The following is a 23,311-nucleotide window of genomic DNA, read 5'->3' on the forward strand; positions in this document are numbered from 1 at the left end:
TAAAATTCTGTAAAATTTCTACATTTTTAATACAAACTTAGTTTTAGTTTTAGTAAACAGCAAAATAACATTTCTGGACAAAAGAAAAGTCTAGAAACCAGCAAGAGCGTTTGATGACGTATCCGATGGCGTCATGTCAAGTGCATAAAAGTTTTTTTTATTAATCGTTTAAAAACACATAGAGATGTTTCGTTTCCATTCTTTTCGTAATCATAGCGCATTGTTGGAAACTTTAAATTGCAAAATCAATGACTGAATGAATAAATAAAAAAACTAAGCTATACATAAGGACTTTTATTTTAAAACGTCTCTTCTGGATCAGACGTTTGTTGACGCAATGTTCACGGCAGCGAAGACCTTGAGCACATGAAAATAAAATCATAACAGCACATGTAACTGTTATCATCACGAACACGTGTCTAAATCATGGCTAAACGGATAATGTAAGTGTATTTTCTTTTGTTTTAATGATTAATGCTTCTGTTCTAATATTCTTAACGATATATGTTGTTTATGTAGTACTGTCCTCTGGAAAGCGAGTGTGTTTCAGCATCTTAAATGTTAAAAGCAAAACGACATTGCAGTGATTTGTGTGTGAATACTTTCTGTTATATTTTAATCGATAGTGTTCCCCCCAAAAATGCTACATTGTTTAAAGCTGCTAAATGTTTGTATACCTCAGTCAGGCCTCACTAAAGCTCATTTACAGTAATGGAGAATTAGCATGATTATTTTATTTTAGTAAAAGTGTAAAAACCTTTTTTATTATTAGGCAGATTGATTACCATTTGTATTACTATAGTTTAATTACAAATATCACAGTTAAACTTTGTTTACTATAGTGAGAGTGAGACCATGGCAAAGTAGGGTTTTACTATGGTTTTGCTACATTAAAACAATACAAAGGACATTTCTTAAACATTTCTTGAAGGTTAAAGAATCGTTAACTAGTGTAAAGTTGGCACATGATTTTCAGGGGGGAAATTGGTTACTTTGTTTTTCTGCAGTGAATGTTATCAAATAAAAGCAGTTGTCCACTAGTCAGTCTTAGAGAATTTTATATTAATATTTAGATACTGTATATCGGCCAATATATCGGTTATCGGCTTTCAGTGTCAAAGAAATATCGGTTATCGTTATCGGCCAAAATGTACATATCGGTGCATCCCTATTAATAATCATTTATTTGCACGTGTCCCTGTAATTCCTATCAAAACATTGTTACATTTAGGCAGTAAAGCATTCAGTACTATGATATACATCAAAGTACCATGATATTACCATCAGTCAATGTTTCTCTACCACCACACAGCATAGTGAGAATTGCATCCCAAAACAGGACAGATCCTTAAAAAAACGTAATCATGTTATGTACAGTATTTGACCTGCATTGTATTTTCTAAAATAAGCAATTTTATTCTTGTTGACCCTTTCAAAAACTGTTCCTCCTTCCGTCTATCTATAATTTCTCTTTTTTATTTGTTCAGATATCCTTTATATCAGCTGGGAAACCCTCAGATGAGATTATTTCGCCCGCCCTTCACCATGACCCTTGTCAGACCAGGAAAAGAACAGCCACCTGACACAGTACAGTTTCGCATTCCCATGGAGTAAGTACATCATGTCAACACCAACAAAGTCTGTAAATCTGTAAAGATTTATTTATTATCTTGTGTATTCATTTTATGTTCCAGAGCCCAAGTTTGCTATGCTGTAGTTTCATGACTATCCACAAGGTGGCAGACAAAACCAACGAAAGAAAAACTAGACTATAAAAATTGCGTAGTGGCCATATTATTGCACACAATGATCATGAAGAATAAAAGCATCTTAAGTGGTCTCTAACCACTATAATTGCAGAATGGCTCAAATGCAGCGTGAATGTTTTGTAACAAAATCCCGCAGCGTAGATATTATCGTGTCATGTTACGTGGCCGGAGATGCCCTAGCGTCGCTCCCTGACTCTTTCAAGTTTGTTTACGGCTTATTCACCTTCTTCAGAATCCAACATCTTGTGCCTCTATCGGTGACGTTTGTCAAACGTCAGTAAAAAAATACAGCCATAATTATTGCATTGGGGCGATGTAATACGAAACAGGCAGTCAGACTGTTAATAACGGGTCTAATCGTAGTCCACACAAGAAAAGAGGACAAGGTCTGCTTTGTTTTCTGGAAAACCTCAGGGCGTACATCTAAGGCCGTGACGATAGAGCCTTATTCCTCCATTATTATTATTCCACCAGTGCGTGTTCCAAACCGCACACGTTTGTAATTGGCCTATATGTTATCACTTGCGCAAGCGCTGGGGAAGTGTTTTTTTTTTACCTGGACTTACTATTTTGTTTTTACAGATCTTAAATTTTAATCTGCGCCAGGTGTTCTTGTCACTTACATCTAAACGTTTTGAGGCCTGCGAGATCAGAGCAAGAGTGTTTTTTGTTGTTGTTTTGAAGCTTTTGCCACCTCATTGGACCTCAAGATCTGTTTTGTCTCCTTCAGAGATGCGTTCGACACAGTCCCACCGTAAACACTACGAAAGTAGACAAAGCAACCGAGGTGTCATTAAAACATCAAAGACGTCCACTCACTTCACTTTCTACTACCCTTCATTTTGGCAATGGCTTGTTTTGCTTGAAACCAACCTGGTTTGCATAGCGATTATCAGAGCCAAAGAATTTCAAAGCACTTGTTTTTATGCAAAAATGAAGTGTTTTCACTGTTATCCGCAAGATTTATTTAACCTTGTTTATTTACGCTCCCTTTAAAAATGTGGTCTGTCGTCAACATCCACTTATTTTCTTGTCTTTATAAATGATTTTGCTTTAATGATCTCTTCTTACTTCATCAAAGCTCATTGTCCGCTCTCGTCGGCTGTATAGTCCCGAGTGGTGTGAATGTAACCCAGAGGTCACTGGCGGACAAAAGATTCCCCCCTTTTTGGATTTCCTCTAAATTTTGAGTGTTTTGTCCGTCTGCCTCTGAATCACCTACTTGGAAAGGCTTTGAAGCAGGCGGTTTAGGGATGAGCGTGGATTGTTTATATATGCAGGGTGGGGTGCTGCTCAGACTCGCAGCATCGAACAACAAGGAGGACTCTATCTTCATGAAACGTCAGGGCTTAAAAAGATAAGCCACGTAGCCTCAAGACGCTGCTGAAGGTCATGGCTGTGTTGCCCAGTACTTGTTTCAGTGGTTCCCCTATATAGCAGATGCTTTTATAGGAGAGGATTTATATTTTTGTCTGTATTCATGTTTACGAGAGTCGTGGCTTAGCAGTCAGCATGTTTCCTGTCTGCGTCAAGTGGAATCCCCTGCAATTTCCAACCACACCCCTTCATAAAAATACTGTAATTAAATTTTTACCCCCGTTCCTCATGTTCATCACCATCAAACTTTAACTTTATAAATCAGACCTTATCTTTATACGACTCCCGAAGTGCGTAGGAAAGCAGAGATCCTTCCTGTTTTTAGTGTGGTCTAGGTCACCAGGAGGCCAGGATTTCTGGAAGATCTCGGCTTCTCCACTAGATCACAGATCTCAAAAGCACTCGGCTCTGCTTACCATTCTTCTCACTGTAGCTCGAGTGCACTGCTCTCTAGGAATCGCCTCCCTCGCTCACTTTCACACAGACAATCGCGCACTTGTGCACTTCTCCTGTCTCACATAAACGACGCCGCCAAAACTCCACTCCACTCCATTGAAATCTGGGCATCGCACCCTCTCGCTGACTGTGAGATGTGCGTACAATGCTCTTTCCGAAAGAGCATCTGATTGTTGGGTTTCATGGAAAATCATGCCTTATTACTATGAACTGACTTGTGGACAAACATGCTTGTTTGTGAAAGCAGTTCATTGTGTTCTTTCCCGTTAGTTTCGGAGTCATGTTTTCGGAAAGGTTTGGGATGGTTTGTATGTAACCCGAGAACGTACTGGATACGGGAAAATATTAATACTAGGGCTGTCAATTAAACACGTTAATGTGGTGCAGAGAAGGGACCTGGTGGTGATATGATATTGTGTCGAGTCAAAGCACGGTTTCTTGTAGTTTAGTGTATTGTGATTCAACACAGTGATTGTTGTATATTTTTGATGTGTATATACAGTATATTAAAAAAGTGTATAACACGAGCCAATCACACACAATGCTTTCTTGCTTCCAAAAACACACAACGCAGTGGTCTCAAGACATGTTTTCCAAAGTTGAACTGTATTTAAACCTTACACCACATTAGATGCAGTTAATATTAAAATGTCAAGTCATAACCAATGACAATTCTGGAATCAATATGATGTGTCCTCTAAGACCGAAACGCTTTATCCATACTCAGAACCTTAGCTTAGGCATAGATCATTAGGTCATTTATTGTTCCCATACTCAACAGCAACTCTGAACTCTGTCTTTTTTTTACATTTCAAGAATAACGAAATTTGATGTGAGAAACTACCTAGAGACGATCTACAGCGTTCCTGTTGCAGCCGTACGCACAAGGATTCAGTACTGTGAGTAGAAACTCCTGTCATTGCATTTGCACTAATTCAATTTCTTTCACTTTATTTACTCCCCGCATGTCGTTCCAAGCACTTATACTGTTTAGTTTTCTGACGCTGATTATTTTTGAGGAATCTTATCCCAGACAAGTTTACCCATACAGTCAAGTGCCAAGCTGAACTATATTCATCTGAAGCCAACTGAGTTTTGTGGGAGAGACGGAATAAAATCCAGCCACAAACATAAAGTGTCACTAATAATAATGATTTATGGCAAAAAATGACAAAATATAGAGATACAAGGTATACAATGTATAACTTACACGACTATACAGTATTTATATTATATAACTTATGTATTAAAGTACTTGTTTGAACTTCTTTTGCCTCTTTACAGCCATGGTGGACTGTCCTTGTATTGTAAAGAGCAGCGATTTCTCCTTTAATGTTCCACATAAACAATAGCAGCAATAAGTAATAATGGCAGTGTAATGCGGAGTATATAATGCCACAGTTTTCATTTTCAGGTAAATTAAACCTTTAACACTTACAGAGTACTTGCATTTATATAACAACATGTCCGTGTTCTGTGTTTGCGCTCACAATATTATCAGTCAGTAAAGGGGGATGATATTCTTGTTAGTCAATGAGGATGATCAATACTGACAAGATGTTTTGGAGGTACTAGGCAGGCGAGCGATACGTATAAACATACGGCTAATTCGGGGAACTGTGTTTTGGTATAAAGTGGGAGACGCTGGGGAGGAAAGCAGAGGGAGAGAAAGCGAAGGAGCCTTCGAGTGATTTCCTCTCACAGCTGCTTATCTCTCTGTCTGTTTCTGTAGCTGTCCGACCGTCATTTGTCCTGGAATGCCCTGCCCTGTTTATTTCTGAGTTTCTTTACAAAGTCGTGCCAGAAGTGTTACACAAGTCCCAACCATGTGTTTATTGTCTTTTTACGGTTGTGAGTTCAAGCAAAAACATATGTTTGTAGATCTGGGCAATATGTATTGAATATTCACAATGATTCAACAGCGACAATGTACGTTTTAACTTAGTGGTCAAGTAAAAAGTGTGTTTGCTGACAGATGTTTTATTTATATTTTTTAAGATATATTTTTGGCATTTTTGCCTTTATTTGTACAGTTTTAGTGAGAGAGAGGACAGGAAGCGAAGTGGGAGAGAGAAGGGGGCGGGATCGGGATCGGGAAAGGACCACGAGATGGGAATCTAACCGGGTCGCCCGATGCGCAACCGTACCACATGTCGGAGCACTGCCCACGAGGCTATCGGCTCCAACTCCTGACAGATGTTTTAAATATTTTATTTAACCTTTAATAGTGAAATTGTGTTAGAATTGATTCATTTACGTACTTTGATGTATATTTTGCATTACTTGATACAGAACCGATTCGGTGAATCGTTGTGTTTGTACTCAAAAAAGTTTTCAGAAGTGTTCACACGTTGTTGTATTTAAGTTACTTAAATAGAGTAGAGACTACTACACAACAGTGCACAACAATAGTTGTTTTTGTTCATTAAAAAGTAATTCACCCATAAATATATGCTGAATTTCATTAATAGGCTAAAAATAAATAGATTTCTGTTTTTTACTTTTTACATTTTTGTTTCACTCCGTTAGATACATGAATAATAATGCCAAAGGCTAAGTAAATAATGATGGGGTTATTACAGGCTTTACGTCTGGTCAACGCAGAGGGAACCACTTTTACAAACTTGCCAGTTGGGTTTTTGCCACTGGGTTTTTCCGTGCGGTCTCCACACCAACAGTGTGTAGAGGGCCAACAAGCAAAGTGGCCATTTTTACAACCGCAGCGTAAAGCAGAAAAAATAACGCGGAACACCCATTAGGTTAAAAAAAGACCACGTCAGAAAAGGCATCCCGCTCTGCGTCATGGGTTCCACTTCGCTGATAGTTTAAAGGAAGTGGAGAAAGGGGGGGGGGTAGAAATCCCAGGCTCAAGGCATCTATTCTTTTTCCTACAGAGTATTTTGGAAGGGGTTTCTATAACTACCCCTCGGGCCTGGGATTTGTAACATAATAGTAGCCAGCCAACACACAACCTTAGAAGAGAGCCTGATTGAATATTTATTTATACTATATAATGTGTTGGGTGGGAGTGTGGGAATGGAAGCAGGGATCGCAGGCACGAACAAAAGCGCTTCTCACCTGTTTTGCGGGTTGACCGTTCAGATGACCCCGAGTGGAGGGAGTGTTTGTGTTTTTAGGGTTTCCGTGCTCTGGTAAAGGTAGATCGCTGCTGATGTGCGTATGATTTACAATAAGACGACCAATCACACAAGCCTGCATTGAGTTGAGCTGAGTCTTAAAGGAACAGTTCACCCAAAAATAAAACCTGTATGACTTTCTTCTGTGGAACACAAAGTTAGGCCTGAATGTCCGCACCAGAGGTCGCGTTAACCGAAAAATTCTCTTGTCATTGAGGGATTTTTTTTTTACCAGTGACGGAAAAATCTGAAGGCATCAGTCATTTTGATGGATTACAATAAGGGCAATTTGTAACTCCCTGTTTTGTCGTTTCCCTTCATTAGAGCATGATCATAGGCTACTACCCCTGCCCTGAACATGACCGCGAAGGGATGTGTGTTTCGCATTCATTAGCTCACTTACAATGCCTGGTCCGTTTTGGAAAATGTGCGCGCGGTCAGCGGAGACTCGCGGTGCAGGTGCATCTGTCACAGACCCCCTCGTCGCATCTACGCATTCACACAAAGACGCGCAGTGGTGCAATGTTTACAGAGTTTTTTCCTTCAGAAAAGCAACTAGCGTCTTTTTGGTTAAACATTAGCTTTCAGTGAGTGGAAAAACATCTCTCTCACCATCTTCTCTGAGCAGCAGAAGCAGCACGTTCATGACCAAACCATGCTTTACTTGTGAGTGAGTGAGTAAAAAACACCCTTTACAAGCACCTGTCATTGTTACTGACTAGATATATGAACATAAACATTTGTCTGTAATTATTATCTTATGTCTGACAACAAAAACATTAAATATATAAATGAATATAAACAACAACGGCTTTATTAAAATACAGCAAGTTCCGAGAGTAAACGAACATGCTAATTACCACGGCGGATAATAATAGATTATGACAGATTAATAAATCTGTCATAATCTATTATTATCCGCCGTGGTAATTAGCATGTTCGTTTACTCTCGGAACTTGCTGTATTTTAATAAAGCCGTTGTTGTCAAAATGACGGACAATAAAAAAGTCTAGTGCAACCTCTGGTCTACACTGCTCTTATCCATTTAGTTACTTAAATGTAGTATTTTCTACGTAAAACAGTCTTAGATTGCTTAGGATGTAGCGCATAAATGGGCAACTTTGAATAGCTATTTTATAATATTGTTTTTTCCTAATAGTTTTCTTTAGAGCTTGATAAACAATGTGCTTTGGGTGTTCTATGAAGATTAAAGGTTAAAAATAAATCTATTATTATTATTTTTGACCTTGTCTCTGAAATCCCGACTAGTATCTCATAATCTAATTGACCCTTCGCTAAGCCCCGCCCTCCTTAGTTACTGTTACTACGCCTGTCAGGCTTTCATGCCTGGCAAGTGTATTACAGTGTGTATGCACTGGTGTCAGACATTCCCAAGGAGATAATTAGTAATTTTTGGCGAACGTGAAATATCTGAGAGAGCAAGACAAAAGGGACTGCAGTGTGCATTCGAGGGATATATCCTCGACATAATACGCAACCGATTAGAAAATAATTTAATCAAAATTGAAGCTAAAGCCTATGAATGATAACATTCTCCCACTTATATTTTAGTAGCGCGCCAGGCTACTGCTCAAACGTCGTGGGTCTAATCTACGCCTTGGACCTGGCAAGAGCCAGAGATGCTGAGCTGAGCCATACATCATCAACAACACAAACAAATTTCCGTCTTGCCTTTAATCATCTTATTTTACGTTCAAATATATGCATTATGAACAAAGAACCGTCATATTTCCAAGCAATGATGTGCTGAGTTAGCTAGCTAGCTAACATTAGTGTGCTCTTACCTTGGAGCAAACATAGGTGTTTTTGTTAATCCTGTCGACCTTTAGTGGGACATTATAAAATGCTTAACGTACCTAAACAGTACCTAACGTACTGCTTAACGTAAAATGCTTAACGTACCTAAAACGATAAACGAAAACCAAGTTTCTGTGAAATTTTACTTCTAATAAACACATGCTGCTGTCAAAAGAATGAGCTCTTGGTCCGCAGATAAAGTGAATATCACATTAAGCGTTCTCACCATAGAAGTCCATTATAAGAGAAAACAGCTTAACGTGGCTTAGACAAATTTCTGTCATTTTAGTTGTAATTAATATTTCAAAAGCCACCGTGTATTGTGTTAAAAAGTGCAGTAGGGTCGTCGTTATGCCCTGTCTGAAACCAATATTAAGAAATGAGGCTGAAAGGTAATAAAGTTGCTAACTCCTGGCTTCAGTGTTGTTACATCGAGCTGAATAGCCTGTGGAGCAAACTAGAACAAAACAGCACAAATGTTTCTAAAAGCTCTGATAAAAAGGGACAGAAATATAAATGAGATGATACAGTGCGTTGTTTAGGTACGTTACGCCACGTTAAGCTGTTTCCTTATAATGGACTTCTATGGGGGAGAAAACGCTTAACTCGATATTATTCACTATATCCTCGGAAAAAGAGTTCGTTCTTTTGACAGCAGCAAGTGTTTAATACAAGGAAGGTTTGACAGAAATTTGTTTTTCCTTGATCGCTGTTTAGGTACGTTAAGCGACGTTAAGCGTTTTAGAATGTCCCACATTTAGTTGTGAATGAGGCCTTCCACACTGCTTGATCCACGTCCGACATTTCTCCCCTTGGGTTTTAGGTTTCGGGAAGGGAAAAAATTCCAAACTTTTAGGTTACTGCCTATCAGATTTACACAATCCATACGCACAACGCTTCGGCATGTTTCCCTCGCTCGAAAGCTTGACAGACCTCCCGCGCCTAGTTACGTTTGCTGAACCACGATTGGCCTGTGGCGGTTTTCGGGCGTGGCTTAGCTAAGGGTCAATTCTGAGATGAATGAACATCAAAGTTTGATTTCAATCTTTGCCATGGCCTTACTCAGCCAATATTAAAGATATCAAGATTATATTTTCACAAAATGTTCTTTAAATTATATATGAGTAAATCTCATGACTAGGGGTGTAACAATATATCGATATGTATCGATAAATTTTCTAATGAAACGATGCATCGATGCCACTTGTAAAATATCTATATGAGGTACCTTTATTTTGACACGTTCCTCACGTAACTTCTGTATAAGTGTGTTTTTTGTTAATTCAGTTTTTGCTGGATTCATTTTGCCGTGTAACGCTGTCACACCAAAAACCTCCTGACCGCCACGGCCACGTTTCCCATTTATTCCTAATTTGTCTCGCCAATGTTGCTAAATTAGCAACTCTTTCACTAGTTTTAGATACTTTTGTTCTGTAGAGGCGCATACACACAAACTTAGTGTCTTTTTTGATTAACCTTAGCTTTCATTCAGTGGGAAATTGTCGGCAGTACTACTGCCTGCGAGCACAAGGTGTCGCTTTCCTGGAGCAGGGATCACCTCTCAACGTCTAACTTACTAAGTTACTCTGCGAAGGGAGAAGCCAAAGCCACTAGATGTTAAGACTACAAAAAGCAAAACGGCCCTGGCTTCAGCGTAACTTAGGAAAGGGGTCCAGATATAGTATTCCATCTCTCTTTAATAAGAGTATCTCTGGAGAGGCATGTTTGATGTATATATATGAACAGACAGTACACAAGAACGGCTTTATTGGTGCTGTATTAAAATATGTTTAGAAACGGGTCTTAAGTTGCAACACACAAAACTACACGATGACATTATGAATATGTTAATTAGCCTTTTACGCCTTCCAGCCCCACTGTTCTTTAAAATCATAGCAGAAACTCTAGTTTATTGTTGTAAGTGTCCCATTCGGACACAGTGTGTGCAGTTTTCAAAGAGTTTAATTAAACATTCATCTTATATATTTTGGTTTCATTTGTGAATTATTAAAAATGTATGTGTAAACTTGGCAAGTGATATTAAAATATCGATTAAATTAATGGAATCGAATCGTAAACATTTCCGAGGTATCTACAAATATTGAATCGCTGGCAGAGTATATCGAATCGGCATCGTATCATGATGAACTGTCCGATTTACGCCCCTAATGATGACTAGCTGGTTTTCACAGGCAGGGTTGCTATTTTGCTTGTACCTTTTTGTTTTCCTGAAGCCAAGTGGTTTTGGCTTGTGTCAGATGTTTTGACTTCCTTCCACTGAGTTTTTGGGTACATTACCCAGCAGGCTTTGTACAATGACAATTTGGCCAGCTGGGAAAAGGTTAACATGCATTCCACAGTTAAAAGGATACTTCACCTAAAAATGTCAATTCTGTCATCATTTACTCTCCTTCGAGTTGTTCCAAATCTGTGTAAATGTCTTTGTTCTGATGAACACAGAGAAAGATATTTGGAAGAATGCTTATAACCAGACAGATTTTGTCCCCCATTGACTTCCATAGTAGGAAAAAATACAATGATAGTCAAAAGTGCCCCAGAACTGTTTTCTGTCCCACATTCTTCAAAATGTCTTCTTTTGTGTTCAACAGAACAAAGTAATGTTTCCTACTCTGGGAGCAATGAAGTCGTAAAGCAACAGCTGTACTGTGTTTGTTGTATTTAACACTACTGAACTAATATTTAAGTTTACTTTAGTTTTCACAAAGAAAGATTACGGCCGACCAAAACTCTGCCTGAAGTTACTCTCTCTTTCTCTAAAATTGTCATTACTACAAATTTCTGAGTAAATATAAACACTCAATATTAAAGAATTAAAGTAACGTTATCGTCTGCTGGTGTGGAAGCAAATATTGGTATACTTATTGTTACAGTTATCTAAAATCCTGACTGTATCCCTCGAATGCATATCACAGACCTTTCTGTCTGAAATCATTTTTCCAGAAATTCTTCACTATTTCCCCAGGGAGTGCACAAATTTACACTGGGAGCGCATGGTCGATATGAAGGGGGGCGGGGTTTTGCGAAGGGTAAATTGGTAGACATCGCCCAACCCTTAATTGAAACACTTGAAAAGTTGCCACAATAGGTAAAAATCTGTTGCCCTGAGTGTGAATTCACAAAACTTGCTTAATGTGTGGATTTTATTGTGAAAAGCACCATAAATAATATAATAAATAGTACATTAAATTGCTTTATTTTCATTAATTGTTCATACGATATATATTTTGTATGCAATTATTTTAATAAACATTTATTATGCATCACTTTCATTTTGTCTCCCAATTAGGTACAAACAAGAAAAGAAACCACTTAAACCAGCGGGTGAAGAGGCCAGATTACAAGGTGGCATACGTTCAGCTGGTGAGTGTTTTTCATTTGAGCTCCACACTTGAGAGGGGCTGACACAATACAATTCAATTAAAATTAAACATTCACATTTATATAAATTCAACACAAAACATTTTCAGCCTGTGTGATCTCTAGGAAACAAACCCATGACGTTGGCGTTGCCAGCGCTATGTTCTAGCAGTTATCTGAATTATTAAACAAGATTTCTTGAGGAGAGGTTTGCTTTGGTGTTACAGCCTCCAGCTTTTGTTTCTTCTTTGTTTGTTTTGAAGGAACGTCACAGCTTATGTTCCCTCAGAAAACCCAGAGGCCCAGGTACTCTTTGATGCGAAACAACTTCCCTTATTGAGGTCGACTCCATGAGTCCCAGCACTGCTTGTTTACAATTTTTGTCTCTCGCACACATTCACGCCTGCCTTCCTGAGAAAGCAAGCCATTTGGTTTCTGGTTCTAGCCAAGAAGGCAAGAGATCGTCTTTGGTTACATGCCAGACTTTGTGCAGGAATTATAGTACAAAGTTCTGGGAGAGTTATGGTTATTATCACGGGCGGATGGGGGAGTTGTTTTTTGGGGCATCAGAACGTTGCGCTGGGTCGTGATCCAGCGGTAAACCATGCTGCTTGGTTCACACCTGCATTTGGGCTGAGCCCTGGGCTGTTGATATGTGTTTGAAGTATGCCGGCGTGAAAATACCTAAATCTGATCTCCTTTGATTCGATTTGGAAAGCTGCTTTAGTGTTATTACAGATTTTAGTGTGCGGATTGTTCGTACCGTTCTTCAGCCGCCAATCAAGGGAGGGATAAATAATTGAAGTTGTCAAAACAGAGCAGCTTGTAATGGGAGACAACCGAAACGCAAATTAATATTTAAAGGTGAACTTCCTCTTGTCAGGGGTTGAATGACTTCCTGTGTAGCTTTGTGCCTTCAGTTTAACCTTCTCGTAAACCCAATCCAGGGACTCAGAGAATTACTGCATCCTGTTCCTAACATTTGTCTTCATTCAGAAACATTTCCATATTTGCTTAAAACATTTTAGAAGAGAACTGCTTCCTTGCTGTCAAAACTTTCACAAAGTCAGGCTTATTTATGCGCACATAACACGAGAGCTAAAAATCTCTGACTGCGACAAAAAAAAACACTGATACGAAAGCAAATTTCCAGTCTCTTTCTTCTCCTCCAGCAGGTCTGCAAAGACAAAAAAAACACTGCCCAAGAAAAGCCCTCCTTTCTTTTCAGTGGTGGGTAAAAACAAGATTGTTCCTAATTGACACCACATGTGGGGGAGTGTTCTGCGGTTGGATACCCACAGCGGTTCCCCCCGACGGCCCATCCCCCCCAAACGCACTACATCAGCTAATATTCCAGAGGCAACACGGAGGGGAATGCTCTTTCTTGCTATCTGACCGGCCCCCCTCATGTACCCACAGACTTTACAAACTCCAGGCTCATATAGAGAGCCGTGTGGTAGTGCGGTTGGGAGATGTGTGGGAGGAGAGAAAGTTCAGCGGGCAGGAGGAGGGTTACGGATGGAGTCCATGCATGAGGCTGGGAGGTGAGTGAGGGCACCGTGGAACAGTGCCAGAACAGGGAGGTCCAGACACGGGTCAGGGCAATCTTAAGCAACATAAAATCTTGAGAGAACATCAAGGATTTGCAAGTAACGCTCTAGTTAGACGCCACGATATTTCGTGCACCCCTTTGCAAGTCCGTGACCTATTCAGTCTCAGTATAAAGGTTGTGTTTGTTGATGTTATGTCTTGTTGTTTCCCAGACTGGTTTGCATAATGCACGAGACATGTTATTGCATAAATTCCGGCTGTAGAATCACTTGCCCCTTGTTTAATAACTTTTCCGGATCAAACTTCTTGACATTTTGCTCAAGGTTGCCCGTTTGTCTCCAACAACTGTTTATATTCATCAGCCCTGCTTTTTTCAGCAAGGGTCTTGTTGCAAGCATCGGTGTTTGGCAAGACAAGGCAACTGTTGTTGCTGCAAATGGATGTTTGTTGTTGTTTGAGAGCTCGATGCCGAGTCTCAAAAGTGGAGCGTGTTTTTTTTGGGGGCCGCGTTTCGGTCTGGATCAGCTGGTAGCCAGGCTACCTTTTAGATCAGATCGCAATGTTCCACCTGAACTCGTGAGCACACTCTGCTCAATTACCGCCAAACAAAACCAAGTGAAACTCGAGATCGCTAAGGCATACTATTATTTTTCAATTCAAATGGGTTCCTTCCTGTTACACACATCCCACCACCTCCAAAAGCCCTGCTCAAATTAACACCCTTGAAATTTTTGTCGGAGTTGATGGTTTGTGAAAGTTCAGATCTTGATCTAATCGACACTAGATGGCAACGTTTGGCTTCACTGGCGTTGAATGAATGCTGAACCCTACAGCATTGCTGTCATGGATTCCTTGCAGTTCAGAGTACTGTAAGTAGTGAGAGGAGAAGGAATTGGACTTGCACGTAAGTCATTGTTTAACATTTAATGTGATTGGTTTCTTTAAAGAATTGGAAAGATGCTTTTGCCAGTCAGTGGAAAAGTTACAAAAGCATTAATTCCTTTTACCAGAAGTGGATGTGCATGCATGTGTGTATTCGGAGAACAATTTTATTTGGCTTCAGAAAGAAGGACAATTCTTAATTACAAATGTACAATATTTCATCCACCACAAGGACTTGGCCAAGGCTCTGCATGGACGACAGAAGCACATCATGAATAATGGAAATGCTAGTGGGGTCTCTGGCGTCCTGTCTGAAGTAAGCACACACACACACTCAGTTCCCCAGTGTACATCCGCTACAAGACAACCTCTGCGAATGCCAGTAGATGCAGGCAAAGGAGATAATATTGAAGCCCTCCCTCCAGCCCCCCCCCCACACTTACCTCATGAGCTGGGGGCGACACAATACTTGCATCGCCTCAAAGTCACTCTTTAAGTACTACTTTAAACACTTACCGTCATAAAAGCCTTTGATTGTAACTGACCTTTTTCCACCCCATTACTGTTTTTATCAGTCACTCGACGTCCAGTCACTCGACGTCCAGGCACCACCCAGCTTTATTTCAGTATCATTTTCAAAATAAATTCCTCAGATACTGTCAATGCTTTTCCTGTTATGGTACCACCTCCTCAATTTTCCTGCTAGTTGACTTCTTTCTCTATGCCTTCCCCTCCCTTACCCCCCCCCCCTTTTTCTTTTGTTTCTTTCGTGCACCGGAGATGGAGGGAGAGGTTTGGTGGCATGTCCTGGCTCCTGGAGGAATTTCTGCTTGGTAGCGTTTATCTTTGAATGTTGTTGACCGGGTCCGGTATCCTGAGGATCCAAAAAATAGCCGGTGCTAGTCTGAACAATTCAAGTGGTCATCACAGCTAATATGGAACGAATGACTCTGTGGCTCAAAAACGACACGAGGGCTGATACTGCTCACGTTGCCATCTGTAGACTGACCGCTTGGCTTGACCGTAATGTTTTAAAGAGGCAGACGGTGCCACTGGAGAAAAAACATTTTCTCAGTTGCAATGGGAACGGGCTTCTGTTTTACAGTAACTGGTACAAAAACTTCTGGCTTATGGCTGTCCTCAATGAGGAAATTTAGTATGTTTTGTTTAATTTTTCCCTTCCACACACTTTTCACCGGCGTTGAGGATTCATTAGTGTGGTTTTGGGACCAAAGGCTTTGGACCCCAAAACACGTTTGGCAAGGTTGCTGTCTTGGCATGGCGAATGCAGCACATGAATCATGTTCTCTACTGCTGTGGCCAGTCGGGTTTTGACAGCTGCCACTATACCCATGCCTACAGGAAGTGTTTTTGCACAAATGCGTGTCTTCTGCTGGGAGGCAGTCAAGGTGAAGTGGGACAGACAGACAGGTTGGCACGGGCCCAGATAGGCCTCAGCTGGGTCAGATTTGGTCATTCTTTTTGCAACGCTTTACATCGGTGCCCCTGGGTGTACATGCTGTACTTCTCAGAGGGAGCAACAAATTATACACAAAGACCCACCAGTGCTCTTTGTGCAGCAAATTGGCCTCATTCGTCCCATTTCATACCTACAGGAGCCTTTAATATCTTTAAACGATTGGTCCTTTTTGCTTTTCTTTTGACCAAAAATTACAGTCAAGTTTTTGGTGGATCTAATATTGTTAGTGTACCTAAAACTGAGGCTGGGTATCGAATCACATGTCCCGATTCGATTTTGATTCATAAAGTCTTGATTTGATTATCCATTCGATAAGATTCAGTGAATGTTGTCAGAGCTGTGGTGCAGTGGTCGGAGAGACCAATTCATAGACCATTTTTCTGATTTTAAAATGGACTATTTATAGGTATGTGTTAAGGTAAAATTATCATTTTTGTTTCATTCTGTGATCTACTAACAAAATGTTTTACCAAATGTCAAATAAAAATATTGTTTCTATTTGCATTTAAATGAAAACTGGAGAAACAGGTGAAGAGAACAGAAAAGATGCTCTGTATTTTTTCAGACATCAAATACTGCAAAGAAAACAAGTTCATATTCACGTTTGAGCAATAGACGGTTTCAAAGCGACAACGTGAACAAACGTTATTGCGCATGCGCACGTTCGTGGACTGCCCTTAACTTCCGGTACACATTCGCAAACTATAGAGTGCCTGTAGATTATTTCTCATAACAAACAAAAGAAACCGAGAAGACCCGTTAACATTTTTAATGTAGACTGCGATACCAATGTGTCCCATACGGTTTCTTTAAATGCGACAAAGTTTTACGACCCATTCAACTTGCAACATTTTGTGTTACAAACCGGAAGTTAACTGCAGTCGGGTCTACAACAGTCATATTTTTACATGTATTTACACTGGAAAAAAAAGTTCACTAAGCTTAACATTTTTTGTTATCTTTTTGCTTTGACTTGTCTTTAAAGGACAAAAAACATCAGACATGTTGTTATACAACAGAACAAACAAGTAGACATTTCTTTGTGCCCAATAAAATGACATTGATGCATGGAACATTATTAACATGGAAAAACTGTAACTGTAAATGAAGAGTTTGGTTCCAAAATGAGATAACTCCGTTTTTTTCAAAAATCATACTTTTATTGTGCATTCCAATTAATACCAATCAAACTGCAGTTGGTTTGTTTTGATTTAAGCCATAATAACTCAAAAAATACTGCTAACTAACACAATAAAACCATGATAACATAATAAAAACTTGATTTTTGAATTTTTTTAAATGGAGTCATCTCATTTTTGAACCAAACCCTTCAAATACACATAACACAGTAACACATTTACATTCATGCATTTGCCAGATGCTTTTATACAAAATGACTTACAGTGCATCGGTGTTCCCTGGAATCGAACCCACAACCTCTACCAATTGAGCTACAGTAACACATTTAACCTCTCTTAGAAGACAAGCTCAGCACTAACCTTTAGGGTACTTTAGCAATTCTTTTTTGGTGTACTTTGGGACTGCAATAATCAGCTCCAATGTTCATGAACAGCCACTGGATGACATTTTTTCAGCATGGTTTATAATAAGTGGATGAAGCTATCTCATCAAGTTGACAAATGCATTTGGTCCATCAAGACGTCTTGATGACTTCTTTCAACAAGAGGCATATCCTTGCAGTCGCAAGAAATAGGGTCCATCCTTGATTAACTCTTCTTCAGAATCTGTGTGCTGTAAAAGAATAAAAACTTGAAAACATGCATTCACACATACAACAGTAAAACTCAAAGATTTTACAAAAAGCAAGAGTAAACTAATATTAACAAAATAAATTACTTATTAGGGGCCGATCACGCCTTTTTTGCTGTGATACTCGCCTCTTTTGGATTGTTTTCAGTTGGCAGGGAGTGTTTTGCGCGCTGCTAAGCCCCGCCGGGTAGCTCCCGTTTTTGGCCAGCGCTCTGAGAGTACCACAGTTTAAGAACCGCTGCTCTATAAGCCCATAGAGTTCCATTGTCTATGTTGTTTTTATTACGTATTTGCGGCTGTGCATAGATTGAATTCCATATAAACACAATCGTACTTCTACATAAACAAAACCCATCCACATAGTATTTCGTCGGTCACTGTGGTCACACCAACTTCGCAAGTTTATTGGGATGGAGTGGAGGTCATGGACATCCAGTTCCTCCCTTGTGGTCAAGCATCTGACTTTTCCATTTGTTTCTCTCAACCCGAATCTCTGCTTCTGAGACTAGCCATCAAATTTTTGTCTAACCCATGCTCGATCTGCCTTACCACTGCGTTTGCGAGAGCCGTTAAAGCTACAAATCATCTGTTTATCAGAAGCCTGATACCGACCACTATCCCACATCACTCTCTATTTTGGCTCCGTTTAGGATCATACAGTTTGTGTCAAGACCAAGAGATGCGAGGTATATTGCGGCAGCCAAATATCTGTGGTTACTTAGTATCGGTTGTCAGCTGAGGCTGTGGATTCAGAGGAAGTAGCAGTGTGGCCCACCCAGTGAGACTGGCAGAGGGAGCTGTTTACAAGTATCTCCCCGCATTTCCTGTTCCCTTGTCTGGTAATGAACTTGTTAATAGACTTCCAACATTACACAAACATACTCTTGTCATTACACATCCCTGAAAATGCAGATGCATACAGAGGACACCTCAGATTTATGGATTTAGCTTGCCGTTAACTCCTTGGTGTGAAATAAATCACAATCGTCGTGTTTTTTCTCTGTTCTGCAGCTGGGGTTGGCTGAGGAGATACAGACTAACATGAAAAGAAAAATGAGCATCTCTGTTGAGATATTGGCATACCCCCAGGTTTTGATCCCACCCCCGCAGGTATTTTTGCTGAAGAAAGTATAGCATGATGGTTATATCATCAGTCTCTTGATTTATGTTTCTCAAGCCATTCAATGAGTCTTGACATTTTTTTCCTCCTTTCTTCAACGTCTAGTGAAGAACTGCAGACATTTTTTCGTTTAATCCTGCGTAAGTTCTAGCTTCTGTCTAATACTTTAGCCATTATTGTCATAGAGCAAACAGTGGAGATAAAGCAGCGTCTGAAGAGAAGAGGGTGGTGCTTTTGGTACGGAAACCCCATCTACTGCTAATCCTTCCAGACTGGCCCTAGTCATGCCAGCTGTTCCTGTTTGACTGATCTTGGAAGTGATTGTGGGACATGAGTCACCGGAGTTCACCAAGAGTGCTAGTGTTAGCGTGGTTATAGATAATAACCACAGACTCGATGCATCTTAACTTGGAGAAATGCTTAAAGGGATGGTTCTCCCTAAAATAAATTCTGTCATCGTTTATTTACCCTCATTTCATTTAAGTGTTTACTGTCTCCGCTCAAGGGTGACCATCACCAAGTTTATAGGATAGATGCTATATAAACCATATACAGTACGTGACATATGATATATAGTATGTATACTGGCACATTCAAATTTCCATTTCACAGAACGGAGCTAGCAGCACACATTTTTCCCAATAACCTCCTCCAGCGCAAATATAGTTGTGTAAAAACAAACTTTAACATTTTTTTCGAACCCTTCTCTTGCTCACAGTGTCTCAAACAGAGAGTATTCCTGACGTCAAACCACTGAATATACAGTCTGTGGTGTAAGTTCAGGGCCTAAATATTGGGGCTGGTAATGAGGGGTGTCTTGAATAGTAGAGACAGATGTTGGGTTGCACCCAACAGCAACATTTTTGTTTCATGCTTTAGTCTTCTTTTTTGTATTATTTTCCCTTTTTGTACATTGGGGAAAAATCTTGAATTCAAAATGCATAAAAGATGCATTCGGCTTCTTGGGACTAATCTATTTATTACCGTTTCTAAAGCCCCTATGTTCACATTTCCATAACATTGCACAGTAAACAAACCAACCACCAGATGAAAATGCAGCGCTGTGTATACATTTGACTTTGTAATATTAATGCTTTTCTTCTGTATTAAATTAAAGTGCGGAAGTTTTTTTCCGCAGGCCGCGACAGGAGTTTGTACACACAATTTACAAACTTGCTCTGGCTAGTAAGTGAATTGTTTAACGTACATTTATGTTTGACAGTTGAGTGGCGTAGCCTTGCTTTCGCACTTGTTTTGATGAATCGGTCCACTCTTTGTCAGTGTTCGAAAGCCTTCCATGTTTATGCAAAGGGTCCAAACTTTTGAACTCAGTTCTTGGATTGGCATGCGAGCTGGTCCCCCTGCCGATTTTCAACCTCGGCGAGTTTTCTTCAAGGAGAGTTTACTACAGGTGAAGGAACGGAGATATTTTGGCATCCTTTTTAGTACTTGGTTACTATGGTCCTGTTTTTAATAGGGTTGGTTCTTGTACTTTCACTTGGCTGGACTCTGTGTTTATAGTGTGGGGTTTCGCATTCCTAGATGGAGCACAACTGCAGAGTCTTGGAGGCCAATCTGTTGATTTTAAGTGGTTCACTTTCACTTTTTCCTCTCTTCTATCATTTTGCCCGTTTGAAAGTCACCTTATTTGTTGCAAAGAACAGACCAACTGTAAATAATAGTTCATCCCTTAAGTGGAAGCGTTTGTTTCAGAAAGGTGCTGCTTTTCATTAGCGCTTTGCTCACAGCAACTCTTCCTGCTGTTGCCGCACCTAGTTTCATATGTGGAACAACATCGATGAGATCTCTGTTAGAGAGTCGACCAACAGCACTAGCCTATAGTCTCCCTGCTGTCAAGGCCTGCGCTTTTTTCAGAAATTGGCAGCGTTTAGGCGTATCAGATCTTGTGATCGTTGTATTTCTTGCGTGTTTCAAGGGGCAATGTCGGAGAGCACTCAGAGCTGCAAAAAAGGTCACGATGTTCTACTCACTGAAGTGGAATGTATGAACAATTTATTTTCTATTCCTGTTACATGTTAAGTAATAGTCAAGGTTTCCCACTTACTCCCTCCTAACCCAAAATATTTTATTCTCTAACTCACTCATATATGTACGAATCACCCTTTTAGAGTTTATTTTGTGAACAAATTGCTCTTAAGTTTCCTCAGTAGAAATACTCAAAGGCATTGCATACGGTTCCACATAGCTGTATATTAAATGTTGTATTTGTTGGCTGTGATTTTGTTGCATCCTAATGCGTTCGCACTTTCAGCAAAGACAATCATTTTTAATTGAGGTGTCATGTGCCCGTATTAAACTGCATACATCTATTCATTTCAGTTCTTTTTTTTTATTCCAGTAATTCCAATCAGAACCAATATTAATGCTACTTCATACAATACCATATATATATTTATATATTTGGTTGCTATCTTTTAGGGATGCAACAATACAGCTCACCCACGGTTCAATACGAACCTCGGTTTTTCGCCTACGGTTTTCGGTTCGGTTCGGTTCGGTTCTGATGGCTTCAGCACATTAAAGTGTTTTTTCATTGTTTTATGCTTATGTGACAGGCACAATAAAACTTAAGAAGAAAAAAAAATGATTTTTCTGAAATTCTCTTTATTTTACTTGATTCATTTTATTATCTTTAAGCAAAAATCAACAAACTCCTGGTGTATTTAGTAAATGTAAAGATTTACACTGGCAGCTCACAGCAGTTTTTGGTTTACTGTTCATCCTCATGCCAGCAAAATAAGCTTCTTTAAGAGGTTTTGCGCATCAAAGTATTTAAAATGATGTAATGTAAAACTTGCGATTGCTGTAATGGAAGTAAACGTGCGCTCAATGGGAAAGGCCAAAGATAATATATTAACAAGGTGCGCCACTGCCATTGCAATAAATTGGAAGAAATGCAATGCTAAATAGCTGTTTGGAGGTGCTCTTGCTCTTGCTATTGAACCGTGGAGGTTGTACCGAACAGTTCAATATTATATTGAGTATTGTGGCATCCCTACTATCTTTGTTACAACAGTTTTGTAAGGACCTTTTTCTGTTCTGAAATGACTGTGCCCCTTTGTAAAGTCATTGATGGGTTTGGGTGATGAGTTCAAAGGTGTTCATCTGGGTTCAGGTCTGGGCTTTATGCAGACCAGTCAAGTTCTTCCACACCAGACTGAATCAATCATTTCTTTTTGTGCACAGAGGCATTGACTTTTGGAATAGAAAAGAGCCTTGCTCAAACCGTTGCTATAAAATTTAGCACACAATTCTCTAGAAGATCATTCCATGTTGTAGCATTAAGATTTGTGCTCACGGAAGTGACTAAAGAAGTCAAACCTGTTCATCAAAGAGGCGTCCCAATACTGGTGTCAATATGGTGTATATTGCAGTCATGGGTTTAAACCAAGAATTCAGAGAAAGCTTCAACAAGCCTGTATTGTCCTCTAAAGGAATGTCTTCTTTTCCTACAGGCCCAGCAGCAGACCTTCCAGTTCCCAGATATCTTTCCCGAGACGGAAAATAAGTACGAGGAGGGCTCTGCGGAGGAGATGCAGGAGAAGTTCATGGAGGACGAGCGTCAGAGGCAGAAACCAGATCCCAGAAGAGGTGGAGTTACTGAGTGGTTTGGCCTCTAGACAGACAAGTGTTGAATGAAGAATGACTTCAGAGAGACAGCAGCTGAATGAAGAATGTGGTGTATTGTAGATTATGTATTGGTGCAGGAAGAGCCATTTACAGTGATCTGACTGGCGTCCGTTGAGGGCCGTTTGACTCGATGGAAAGCGAGAGCGCCTTCAAGAGAAGGCTTGGAAATCTATTTCTTCCCTAGAATGGCGTACTGTCAGAAAGAGCTAATGTCTACATTGTACACCATCTTCTCCGAGGCTCTGCCAAATTCTATCAGGTTATGTTCCTCTGCCGTGTCTCAGGAACTTGAAGAGGAGTTCTTGAGCATGCACGATTGATTTTGTTTTAAGTCTATCCAAAATGTATTATCTTTCCCCCTCGTTGATGTGAAGCACAGTCCATGAACTTTTTGCGGTAAAAACAACGATCTAAAGAGGTGGCAAAGTTCTTCCTGAAAATTCATAGGTTAACTGTGTTCCTGTTGGTTTTCAATTTCAATAAAACAGTACTTGACGACTTGTTTTTCTTCAGCTTGGTTTTTTGCGATCTCCAGCGCTAGCTGTTCCCTACAGATGTGTTGGATAATCGCTTGCCAGTGCTCATACCAGAGAGGCTTACCTCACCCAGCCAACCTGGTGTTTGCCAGAGAGAATGTCAATATTGATAACATTTGCCCACTGTTTTGTGCTTGGACGAGTACCCCCTGCGATGCAATAAAACAATTTGATTTAAGGCAAAAAAGCGAGCAGCTGGACAAAGAAGAAAGAACACTGGATTTTTGTCCGGTGTCCTCATTGCTTGCTTGAATGAGGAGAACCCACGTTATATTCGGGAAATCTTGCTGTGGTTGCCAAGGTTGGCCCCATCCATCCCAGCATCCCTCCCCACAACAACCCAATCAACTCCCCTTCTCTTGCCCAAACCTTATAAAAACGTTGAA

The 23,311-nt window shown here is 40.0% G+C and overlaps 1 protein-coding gene across 2 annotated transcripts; it reads left to right on the forward strand.

Moving 5' to 3' along the window:
• The first annotated feature begins 319 nt into the window (after positions 1-319).
• On the forward strand, positions 320-22,907 carry mrpl23 (mitochondrial ribosomal protein L23). Of its 2 annotated transcripts, XM_057329114.1 has the most exons (5): positions 320-443; positions 1,488-1,610; positions 4,419-4,501; positions 11,865-11,938; positions 22,215-22,907. In XM_057329114.1, exons 1-5 carry the CDS (start codon positions 427-429, stop codon positions 22,377-22,379), a joined length of 462 nt encoding a protein of 153 aa, XP_057185097.1. In that variant the 5' UTR covers positions 320-426; the 3' UTR covers positions 22,380-22,907. The 2 variants fall into 2 exon arrangements, with proteins under 2 accessions (XP_057185097.1, XP_057185098.1); XM_057329115.1 differs by lacking the exons at positions 11,865-11,938; positions 22,215-22,907 and adding an exon at positions 5,636-7,545.
• The last annotated feature ends 404 nt before the right edge of the window (positions 22,908-23,311 follow it).

The sequence above is a fragment of the Triplophysa rosa genome, linkage group LG3, assembly GCF_024868665.1.
Source record: "Triplophysa rosa linkage group LG3, Trosa_1v2, whole genome shotgun sequence".
NCBI lineage: Eukaryota > Metazoa > Chordata > Actinopteri > Cypriniformes > Nemacheilidae > Triplophysa > Triplophysa rosa.